A 13,075-nucleotide genomic window follows, 5' to 3' on the forward strand; every position below is an offset into this window, starting at 1 on the left:
CTACCCTGTATGCACACATGGATTTTTCCTCTCTGAACCCTGTTCACACAGGTTATATACGGATGATCAGGTTTTTAAATACATCAGATAGGGATTGCATACATTAGTTAGGACTGCTCTGATAAGGGTATACCGTGAAGATTGGTAGAGCAGCTTAGTATACATTTTTTGCAAAACACGTATCAACCAAATACCCTGTTTTTTACATCTTTTACTAGCACTTGCGGATTACTGCAACATTTTTTCAAACTGAGTGTTTTTGGTTTTACTACTCTCTTTTGTGTCTTCAGGTTTCTTGGTGGTGTGTGAACATGATCATACAGACTTGTTCACTGTGCAAGTAGCCCATGTGTTCCTGTTTCCATAATTGTTCTCTTGTGTCTACAAGACTGGGGAGTTCCACCACTCCTCTTGGGCTATCTGCACAAAAGCTGTTCTACCCTGTATGCACACATGGATTTTTCCTCTCTGAACCCTGTTCACACAGGTTATATACAGATGATCAGGTTTTTAAATACATCAGATAGGGATTGCATACATTAGTTAGGACTGCTCTGATAAGGGTATACCGTGAAGATTGGTAGAGCAGCTTAGTATACATTTTTTGCACAAAACGTATCAACCAAATACCCTGTTTTTTACATCTTTTACTAGCACTTGCGGATTACTGCAACATTTTTTCAAACTGAGTGTTTTTGGTTTTACTACTCTCTTTTGTGTCTTCAGGTTTCTTGGTGGTGTGTGAACATGATCATACAGACTTGTTCACTGTGCAAGTAGCCCATGTGTTCCTGTTTCCATAATTGTTCTCTTGTGTCTACAAGACTGGGGAGATCCACCACTCCTCTTGGGCTATCTGCACAAAAGCTGGTCTACCCTGTATGCACACATGGATTTTTCCTCTCTGAACCCTGTTCACACAGGTTATATACAGATGATCAGGTTTTTAAATACATCAGATAGGGATTGCATACATTAGTTAGGACTGCTCTGATAAGGGTATACCGTGAAGATTGGTAGAGCAGCTTAGTATACATTTTTTGCAAAAAACGTATCAACCAAATACCCTGTTTTTTACATCTTTTACTAGCACTTGCGGATTACTGCAACATTTTTTCAAACTGAGTGTTTTTGGTTTTACTACTCTCTTTTGTGTCTTCAGGTTTCTTGGTGGTGTGTGAACATGATCATACAGACTTGTTCACTGTGCAAGTAGCCCATGTGTTCCTGTTTCCATAATTGTTCTCTTGTGTCTACAAGACTGGGGAGTTCCACCACTCCTCTTGGGCTATCTGCACAAAAGCTGTTCTACCCTGTATGCACACATGGATTTTTCCTCTCTGAACCCTGTTCACACAGGTTATATACAGATGATCAGGTTTTTAAATACATCAGATAGGGATTGCATACATTAGTTAGGACTGCTCTGATAAGGGTATACCGTGAAGATTGGTAGAGCAGCTTAGTATACATTTTTTGCAAAAAACGTATCAACCAAATACCCTGTTTTTTACATCTTTTACTAGCACTTGCGGATTACTGCAACATTTTTTTCAAACTGAGTGTTTTTGGTTTTACTACTCTCTTTTGTGTCTTCAGGTTTCTTGGTGGTGTGTGAACATGATCATACAGACTTGTTCACTGTGCAAGTAGCCCATGTGTTCCTGTTTCCATAATTGTTCTCTTGTGTCTACAAGACTGGGGAGTTCCACCACTCCTCTTGGGCTATCTGCACAAAAGCTGTTCTACCCTGTATGCACACATGGATTTTTCCTCTCTGAACCCTGTTCACACAGGTTATATACAGATGATCAGGTTTTTAAATACATCAGATAGGGATTGCATACATTAGTTAGGACTGCTCTGATAAGGGTATACCGTGAAGATTGGTAGAGCAGCTTAGTATACATTTTTTGCAAAAAACGTATCAACCAAGTACCCTGTTTTTTTACATCTTTTACTAGCACTTGCGGATTACTGCAACATTTTTTCAAACTGAGTGTTTTTGGTTTTACTACTCTCTTTTGTGTCTTCAGGTTTCTTGGTGGTGTGTGAACATGATCATACAGACTTGTTCACTGTGCAAGTAGCCCATGTGTTCCTGTTTCCATAATTGTTCTCTTGTGTCTACAAGACTGGGGAGTTCCACCACTCCTCTTGGGCTATCTGCACAAAAGCTGTTCTACCCTGTATGCACACATGGATTTTTCCTCTCTGAACCCTGTTCACACAGGTTATATACAGATGATCAGGTTTTTAAATACATCAGATAGGGATTGCATACATTAGTTAGGACTGCTCTGATAAGGGTATACCGTGAAGATTGGTAGAGCAGCTTAGTATACATTTTTTGCAAAAAACGTTTCAACCAAATACCCTGTTTTTTACATCTTTTACTAGCACTTGCGGATTACTGCAACATTTTTTCAAACTGAGTGTTTTTGGTTTTACTACTCTCTTTTGTGTCTTCAGGTTTCTTGGTGGTGTGTGAACATGATCATACAGACTTGTTCACTGTGCAAGTAGCCCATGTGTTCCTGTTTCCATAATTGTTCTCTTGTGTCTACAAGACTGGGGAGTTCCACCACTCCTCTTGGGCTATCTGCACAAAAGCTGTTCTACCCTGTATGCACACATGGATTTTTCCTCTCTGAACCCTGTTCACACAGGTTATATACAGATGATCAGGTTTTTAAATACATCAGATAGGGATTGCATACATTAGTTAGGACTGCTCTGATAAGGGTATACCGTGAAGATTGGTAGAGCAGCTTAGTATACATTTTTTGCAAAAAACGTATCAACCAAATACCCTGTTTTTTACATCTTTTACTAGCACTTGCGGATTACTGCAACATTTTTTCAAACTGAGTGTTTTTGGTTTTACTACTCTCTTTTGTGTCTTCAGGTTTCTTGGTGGTGTGTGAACATGATCATACAGACTTGTTCACTGTGCAAGTAGCCCATGTGTTCCTGTTTCCATAATTGTTCTCTTGTGTCTACAAGACTAGGGAGTTCCACCACTCCTCTTGGGCTAGCTGCACAAAAGCTGTTCTACCCTGTATGCACACATGGATTTTTCCTCTCTGAACCCTGTTCACACAGGTTATATACAGATGATCAGGTTTTTAAATACATCAGATAGGGATTGCATACATTAGTTAGGACTGCTCTGATAAGGGTATACCGTGAAGATTGGTAGAGCAGCTTAGTATACATTTTTTGCAAAAAACGTGTCAACCAAATACCCTGTTTTTTACATCTTTTACTAGCACTTGCGGATTACTGCAACATTTTTTCAAACTGAGTGTTTTTGGTTTTACTACTCTCTTTTGTGTCTTCAGGTTTCTTGGTGGTGTGTGAACATGATCATACAGACTTGTTCACTGTGCAAGTAGCCCATGTGTTCCTGTTTCCAATCTTTGTTCAATGTATATGCATCTCATAAATGTACATCTCATGTAAGGAAAAATAAATCATTTTTGTTTGGTGGATTTCTTTTTTTCTAGACCTGGAGACAAAATAACTATATTGGATGATTCAAATGAAGACTGGTGGAAGGTAAATTTCATTTCGAAAATGTTGTGAACATATATTATTTTTAGACAATGATTGCTGATGATTTTTGTCCTATAGCCCTTTAAACTCTATATGAGCTGTGGTAAAATTACCACAAAACATTAAAAAATATGCATTTTCTTTTTATGAAGTCTGGGCTTAAAGGCTGAGTCACACGGCTGTTGATTCTCTCATGCGGGAGAATCGGGCTGATTATGCAAATATCACTCGGATCAAACTGTCAGAGTTTGATCTGAGTGGCATGTTAGTGTGATCCATTCTCTCACATGAGAGAATCGGAACCCAGATGCGGAGAAGATGGAGACCTTAATTTCTCCGACTTCTCCCTTTTGTGCATCCGCAGTAATCAGACTGCATTTAGATGTGATACAAGTGCAGTCCAATGTTTTAGACTCACCAATAGACTTGTATGGGTGCGTGTGATCCGTTTATCGGATGCATTAGAAAACAAGACAGAATCGGCATGAGAAAAAAATTGCACATCTGCACTGCCCTGTAGTTTAACATTGGGCTGAGTGCGATCCCATAAAACATGGGCGAGCACTCAGCCCTGTTATATGCTAGTGTGAGCGAAGCCTTATTCTGTGAATATAATTGTATTTATATAAACTGCACAGTACCATTTCTGCCCTGTATACTGGGTGTTATTCTCAGTATGTGTATATATATATATATATATACAGTGGGGCAAAAAAGTATTTAGCCAGTCAGCAATAGTGCAAGTTCCACCACTTAAAAAGATGAGAGGCGTCTGTAATTTACATCATAGGTAGACCTCAACTATGGGAGACAAACTGAGAAAAAAAAATCCAGAAAATCACATTGTCTGTTTTTTTAACATTTTATTTGCATATTATGGTGGAAAATAAGTATTTGGTCAGAAACAAACAATCAAGATTTCTGGCTCTCACAGACCTGTAACTTCTTCTTTAAGAGTCTCCTCTTTCCTCCACTCATTACCTGTAGTAATGGCACCTGTTTAAACTTGTTATCAGTATAAAAAGACACCTGTGCACACCCTCAAACAGTCTGACTCCAAACTCCACTATGGTGAAGACCAAAGAGCTGTCAAAGGACACCAGAAACAAAATTGTAGCCCTGCACCAGGCTGGGAAGACTGAATCTGCAATAGCCAACCAGCTTGGAGTGAAGAAATCAACAGTGGGAGCAATAATTAGAAAATGGAAGACATACAAGACCACTGATAATCTCCCTCGATCTGGGGCTCCACGCAAAATCCCACCCCGTGGGGTCAGAATGATCACAAGAATGGTGAGCAAAAATCCCAGAACCACGCGGGGGGACCTAGTGAATGAACTGCAGAGAGCTGGGACCAATGTAACAAGGCCTACCATAAGTAACACACTACGCCACCATGGACTCAGATCCTGCAGTGCCAGACATGTCCCACTGCTTAAGCCAGTACATGCCCGGGCCCATCTGAAGTTTGCTAGAGAGCATTTGGATGATCCAGAGGAGTTTTGGGAGAATGTCCTATGGTCTGATGAAACCAAACTGGAACTGTTTGGTAGAAACACAACTTGTCGTGTTTGGAGGAAAAAGAATACTGAGTTGCATCCATCAAACACCATACCTACTGTAAAGCATGGTGGTGGAAACATCATGCTTTGGGGCTGTTTCTCTGCAAAGGGGCCAGGACGACTGATCCGGGTACATGAAAGAATGAATGGGGCCATGTATCGTGAGATTTTGAGTGCAAACCTCCTTCCATCTGCAAGGGCATTGAAGATGAAACGTGGCTGGGTCTTTCAACATGACAATGATCCAAAGCACACCGCCAGGGCAACGAAGGAGTGGCTTCGTAAGAAGCATTTCAAGGTCCTGGAGTGGCCTAGCCAGTCTCCAGATCTCAACCCTATAGAAAACCTTTGGAGGGAGTTGAAAGTCCATGTTGCCAAGCGAAAAGCCAAAAACATCACTGCTCTAGAGGAGATCTGCATGGAGGAATGGGTCAACGTACCAACAACAGTGTGTGGCAACCTTGTGAAGACTTACAGAAAACGTTTGACCTCTGTCATTGCCAACAAAGGATATATTACAAAGTATTGAGATGAAATTTTGTTTCTGATCAAATACTTATTTTCCACCATAATATGCAAATAAAATGTTAAAAAAACAGACAATGTGATTTTCTGGATTTTTTTTCCTCAGTTTGTCTCCCATAGTTGAGGTCTACCTATGATGTAAATTACAGACGCCTCTCATCTTTTTAAGTGGTGGAACTTGCACTATTGCTGACTGACTAAATACTTTTTTGCCCCACTGTATATATATATATATATATATATGTATATATACACTCATACACTACACAGCACCACTTCTGTTACATGGCAGACTCACCAAGAGAAATGTAATTGGACTTAAACGGAATCTGTCAGTAGGATCAACCTTTCTAAGCTGTCTATATGGGCATGTAGGTGATAGGAGGCTGGATAAAATGATACCTTGATATCTGTGATCCGATGTCTTATTCCAGGGAAATGCATGTTTTTCTTTGTAAATGAGCTGTTCAGGACGATAGGCCAGACACTGATCTCCAAGAGAACCTGCCTCCAGAGCTGATTATAAATAAAAGGGGGAGTTACCAGTGTGATGTGTGGTGGCCGCCCTCTCCTCTCCTGATCTCAGAGCAGAGCTGTGTGTGATTATACCGGACACATCTGCAGCTTCCTCTCAGCTTCAGCTTCCATCTCATAGGCAGACAGGGTTGCAATATTAAAAGGAAATGAAGCACTGAATATGACCCAAGAGCAAATAGAGTCAAAATGACTTCCGAAAAAATTAGTAAAATATCATTTTATTAGGACACATTAAAACACATAATATCTGGGGATGGGCAGACCCATGGATGTTCTGGTTAATCGGGTTTGACCAAACCTAACTTTATAAAAAAAGTTCGATTCGGGTACCAGAATGGTACCCGAACTCAAGCCCGAACCCAGACCTCATTGAAATGAAAGGGGTGCCTGAACATCTGGCGGTTCCCACACTGTATACACAACTTTTGCTCCACAATAAACAAGATATTGCCCCCCAAAACAAGGGGCAACTGGTACCATAAACAGAACAACTATCACAAGAGGTGTGATCAGAGAATGACACAACGATCACACAATGGTACTGTAAAAAATGTATCAATTTTATTGAATATCTGTTAACAACATTAAAAACATATGAATCACTACATAGAGAAAGGTGCAAATCCTCAACAATAAGAGGGATTATAAAGCCTGAGTTGGACACCACAATACCAGGCCAAACACATAGTTTAGACAGTAAGTCGCATGATGCTACTAGGAGTAAAACGGGAGAGCTAACCTGTGAGGTCTATCATGTCATAGTTTCATGGGACTCACTAAGAGTCTCCATGTAATTACTAATGAATTGTAGAGTAACCCCAATAGGGAAATACATAGGCTCTTACCATGGTTTTAACCCCCTATCTATGTGGCAAAATCTGGCGACATAAAAGACAGGTATATTTACCTCTAAGTAGACCTGGTGTGTGCTCCTCGGCATCCCTCTGCCCCGACGCGCGTTTCGCAGTAGCTTCTTCTGGAGGCGTGTCAGGGCAGGGGGCGAGCCGGTATAAATATGTATGAGCCTACCGTTCATTGGACAATCGCAGTGGTGGAACCCGCTACAGCTGTGCAGAGGTATGGTGAATGGGTGGCCGCCGTGCGCCGGTACTATGACCACTTCCGCCCCTTGTACGGAGACCGGAAGTGCCAAACAGTGATCTCATTATGCAAATGCCGTACAAGCGCTTCGGCTCTCTGAGCAACTATACGGAAACCGGAAATACCGGAAGTGCTCAGGAGCCAAGCGCTGTACGGAACACTAAAATGACAGGACCAAGCGGCGCATGCTCAGATGAACGGACCCAGCTATAATGGTGAGTCGGATCACGGACCGGGGGTCAGGAGCGTTCGGTCGTCCAAGTCCGACTCCACAACTCCGTTCTCCAATAGTCCGCTAGCCACCCTCACCGCTAGTCCCCCATCTGGTCATGCGCACATCCTGACAGAAAGGGGGGGGGGAGAATAAAATATGTGATGAATGTGCGAATAAAAATATATCCATATGGGGACCTATGAAAATAGTCCTATAATATGTGCTATAATTCTACTGGAAAGTCTCTAAACCTCGAGACTACCCCATCAATAATTATAAAATGACTGTAAATAACTAAGCACAGCCCCTTCTATCTTGTGCTAGAATAAATATATAGAAAATATCATATACTTAATACTCCACATGTCAATACGTGTCCTACAGTGATACATAAAATATTATAAATGTATGTATACCATGTACAATATATAATAAAAAATAAATAAGCTAGTGTGAAACAACTAATATAGAAAGAGGGGGCAAACACATATGCCCCACTTAATAACAAAAAACAATAAACAATTGACAACCACCACATGATATATATAAAAAATATAAAAAAAGATTAAATGACGACCACTACACCCCTAACCCCCACAAAGTCAAATCTTGGTCTTGATCCTGTCACTACGTTCTTGGACTTGTATGTCCCTTTTCCTTAGTAGTTTCAGATGATCCTGTTCCACAGGGCAAGTACGGGCCTCCACACTCCACCACTCAAGACGGTAGTCATAAGTAAAGATCTAAATCTATATTGTAGCAAGACATAAAGAATAAAATGAATAAAAGAACCGACAAACGTAATTAAAAACATATACCTCGTGTGAATAAACACCCTACGGTATAACTAAGACCCCCTGCCTATCTACTTCCTCAACAAATTATAGATATGCACCAAAACCAAAGCCCTCATTCAGACCCTGAGGTACCAATGTTCCTAGACGATAAATCCTTTGGCATTCTTTTTTAGCCAATCTTTTGCCGACATCACCCCCTCTGGGTCCCAAGTCCAGCTTGTCAATTCCTGTAAATACCAGCAATCTAGAATTGCATTGATGGTAACGCTTGAAATGCCTAGGAAGGGTCTTCAGTGTGGCATCATCAATGGCTGTTTTAGCCTTATCAATATCCAAACAGTGCTCCCGCACCCTAATTTTGAATTCACGGCTCGTCATTCCAATATAGACCTTTCCACAAGGGCATTCAGCATGATATATGATGCCCTTAGATGAGCATGTAATATGCGTTCTAATGTCAAAGGTCCTTGATTTATCATGATTTTTAAAGATGGTACTTTTTTTCATGTTGGCACAGCCCTTGCAGATGCCACACGGGAAGAAGCCCTTCCTATTGGTAGTTTTATCATTACTGGCCTTCCTCTTGGGATCATACGTGCTATGCACCAGCATGTCTCTCAAACTTGGCGCCCTCCTAGCTACTAGGGACGGTTGTCATCTGTGTGAAAGCGCGGGAAACACTGGCTCTGAATGGTGGAAACCTTACTGATGTTACCACAAGTCAAAGTGCTGTGGTTCCCACGCTGTCACACTGATGACAGCGTGTGAGCCAGCAGCTGTGACCAACAGTGAAAAGGTTACTGCCGGTCAGGCGTCAACTGATGACTGTTACTCTCATCATCGCGGCGGCCATTTTCCTGAAGCCGAGTTCGAATCTCGGCTTCAGGAAAATGGCCGCCGTGATGTCCATCTGCGCACGCGCGGCATCCCGCGGCCATTTTCCTGAAGCCCCGAGAAGCAGGAGACTCCATCTGCGCACGCGCGACCTCAGGAAGATGGCCGCGCCCACCGAGAAACCGCTGAATAGCGGCGAACGCGCTCTTTTTCTACAGCTGCGCAGTGCATTCGGCACTTGCGCATGCGAGAAGCACTACGCCACCAACGGGAACATAAGCAAGATGTGGGGGAGAAACAGCGCTGTGACCACGCCCATCCGACCTGACCAGCCTGATTGACAGGCGAAAAAGGCCACTTTTGTAAGGTATTTCGGCAGCATAGGTAGGGAATCAGGGGACAAAAAATACTCTATTGTAAAGCACAGCTCAGGCCCTATTTAACGGTATTTTTATCTCCTACTGAAAAAACGGGGTGACAGGTTCCCTTTAAATGAACAAAACACTCCCCGAGAAATCCCCACTTGCTGAGAGGTGAAATCAATAATGTTACTGCTCAGCCCTGCAACCAGACTAGACTGAGCTGAGTGTGAGAACGCAGCTGCGTGTGAACGATGAGGACGTCAATAAGGTTACCGCTGGTCACACGCAGCTGCATTTATATGCTCACTCAGTGTCATCTGGCTGTCTCGCTGAGTGGTAATATTACTGATTTCACCACTCAGCAATGCAACCATGTGTAGCACAGTTTGTGTTTGGCATGGGATATCAGCATTATGGATTATCATCGGACAGGTGAGGATTAGTTTTATTTTTTATTTTTAAATTAATAAATGGGAAAAGAGGGGATTTGCCAGGAGTGTTTTGTTCAATTAACAAACTTTTTTCTGTGTGTATCTTTATTATTCTTCACTATGGTGTTAGCAATGGGGATGTCTGATAGACACATCTCATTACTAACCCCTGGGCTTGATGTCAGCTGTCATTAGAAGACTGATAGCAACCTCAAAATATTACCCTACTGAGAGGTGCCAAGCATAGCACTAGAAATTGGGCATCTAATGTATGCGCTATTTCTGGGGTGACTAAGGATTGGTGTTATTAGTCTGGGAGAGGACCAATATCCATGGCCCCTTTCCTGCCTATTAATATCAGCCCCCAGCTCTCTGCTTTAGCATGGCTGGTTATCAAAAATGAGGGGGACCCCACAATGCTTTTTTAAAATATTTATTTAAACAATTCGAAAAAGTGGTGTGGGGTCCCCTCTATTTTTAATAATGAGCAATGGCTAAAAAGAAAGCTGCAGACTCATATAAATAGGTTGTGAAGGGGCCATGGATATTGGCCCCTGTCAGACTAAGAACACCAGCCCTTAACCGCCCAAGAAATGGCGAATCCATTAGATGCGCCAATTCATGTCATTGTCATTTTTAATTGAATATTGGGATGCCCTTTTCTGAAAATCCGTACTTGTAAAAATTTGGCAAATTATGTTTCTGATTCATTAGGACCCAAATCATTAAAAATCTGTCATTAAAAAAAAAAAGAAAATTGTTAATTTGGCAAGTAATGGGTTAAGGGGTTGATGTCTGCTGTTTTATGTCCACTGACATCAAGACCCGGGGTTTAGAATACAGAGGAGTCTATCATAAACCTCCATTACCTCCATTACTAACCCACTAACTAAAAAGTGCTAAAGAAAGAAGTCCTTTAATTGAATAAAACACTCTCTGACAAATCCTCTCTTTTTTCCGTTTATTAGCATAAAAAATTTAAGTAGTCCTAACCTTTCCACTGATAATCCATAATGCTGATGTCCCACGATGAATACCAACTCTGCTATTTCTGATTCCATTGCTGAGCGGACACATCAGTAATGACTTTTTTTCTGTGTCAATTACTTTTTACTTACTGAGTTTGTAATGGGGTGTCTGATAGATGCCTCTCCATCACTAACCCCTGGGCATGATGTCAGCTGACAAGTCAAAGCTGACATCAACCCCAAAATATTACCCAGCTTGCCAACACACCACATGAAGCAGGTAGAGTCAGGCAAAGCACAAGAATTGGCACATATAATGGATGTGCCATTTCTCGGGCGGCTGTGGGCTGCTATATTTAGGCTTATTTATTTTTAATCTTTATTTCATGAATATGGATCCCAGGGCCTGAAGGAGAGTCTCCTCTCCTCCAGACCCTGGGAACCATACGCACCGCACACACCGAAGATGACTGGGAGCTTATAGGAACTTCCGATTCCGATTTCGCAAAAATATCGGAACTCGGTATCGGAATTCCGATACAGCAAATGTCGGCCGATACCCGATATTTGCAGCATCGGAATGCTCAACACTACCCATCACTAATAATTTCAAAAAATCCTAATTAAGCAAGATAAATCCACAGAAAGAAATGCATGATGTGTCACAAAGTATTTACTAGAGCTCACAAAAATACATAGATACCACAGGACTTGTGAATGAGAACACCATCTGGTGCAATACCCATATCATACTAACTCTCAATCCTGCCTTAATGTAAATGAATGCAAAAAAGCCCTAATAGTACAAAAATTAAAATATAAGGAGGATGTATAAGTGCAAAACATGATGAAATATATGCATGTATATTAGCTAGACTAATATAAAAATATGTTTTATACAAAGTATCCAGTTGTAAAACATCATAATCCAAAAAGTTATGATGCCATATGAAGTAATGATACTAAGGAATACTTAGCTTCATGTGGACCTGTCATACAAATGCCCCCTGGACTGTTCAGGACTATGGGTCAGACTCTGGTCTCACTGACAATCGGCCTCCAAAGCTTGTTATAAATAAACTAGATGGTGGCCCGATTCTAACGCATCGGGTATTCTAGAATATGCATGTCCACGTAGTATATTGCCCAGCCACGTAGTATATTGCCCAGCCACGTAGTATATTGCCCAGCTATGTAGTATTTTGCCCAGCCACGTAGTATATTGCCCAGCCATGTAGTATATTGCCCAGCTACATAGTATATTGCCCAGCTACGTAGTATATTGCCCAGCCACATAGTATATTGCCCAACCACATAGTATATTGCCCAGCTATGTAGTATATTGCCCAGCTACGTAGTATATTGCCCACCTACATAGTATATTGCCCAGTGACGTAGTATATTGCCCAGCCACGTAGTATATTGCCCAGTCACATAGTATATTGCCCAGTTACGTAGTATATTGCCCAGTGACGTAGTATATTGCCCAGCCACGTAGTATATTGCCCAGTCACATAGTATATTGCCCAGCCACGTATTATATTGCCCAGTGATGTAGTATATTGCCCAGCCACATAGTATATTGCCCAGTCACGTAGTATATTGCCCAGTCAAATAGTATATTGCCCAGTCACGTAGTATATTGCCCAGTCACGTAGTATATTGCCCAGTGACGTAGTATATTGCCCAGCCATGTAGTATATTGCACAGCGACGTAGTATACAGCACAGAGCCACGTAGTATACAGCACAGACACGTAGTATACTGCCCAGTCACATATTATATTGGCCAGTCACGTAGTATATTGCCCAGCTATGTAGTATATTGCCCAGCCACTTATGTAACAGGTTAAAAAATAAAAAATAAGCATATACTCACCATCCGAGAGCCCCTTGTAGTCCTGTCGCCTGTGTGCGGTGCACGCGGCAGCTTCCGGTCCCAGGGTTGGTATGAGCGCAGGACCTGTGATGACCTCGCGGTCACATAACCGTGATGTCATGGCAGGTCCTTCTCGCATAGCATCCTTAGCACCGGAACCTGTCACTTGCACTGCCGAGGACAGGATGCCACGTCGGAGGGTGAGAATAAGATTTTTTTTATTTTTATTATTTGTAACATTAGATCTTTTTACTATTGATGCTGCATATGCATCATCAACAGTAAAAAGTTGGTCATACAGGGTTAAT

The 13,075-nt window shown here is 41.7% G+C and overlaps 1 protein-coding gene across 1 annotated transcript in view; it reads left to right on the forward strand.

Annotated features, from left to right (window-relative positions):
- The window catches only part of STAC (SH3 and cysteine rich domain), a 550,486-nt gene that overhangs the window by 491,522 nt on the left and 45,889 nt on the right, over positions 1-13,075 (forward strand). Inside the window, exon 9 of the mRNA XM_069730312.1 lies at positions 3,510-3,561. Coding sequence (XP_069586413.1) covers positions 3,510-3,561 — 52 coding nt within the window. The remainder of the gene's footprint in view (positions 1-3,509; positions 3,562-13,075) is intronic.

This window comes from Ranitomeya imitator, chromosome 6, assembly GCF_032444005.1.
Source record: "Ranitomeya imitator isolate aRanImi1 chromosome 6, aRanImi1.pri, whole genome shotgun sequence".
Lineage (NCBI taxonomy): Eukaryota > Metazoa > Chordata > Amphibia > Anura > Dendrobatidae > Ranitomeya > Ranitomeya imitator.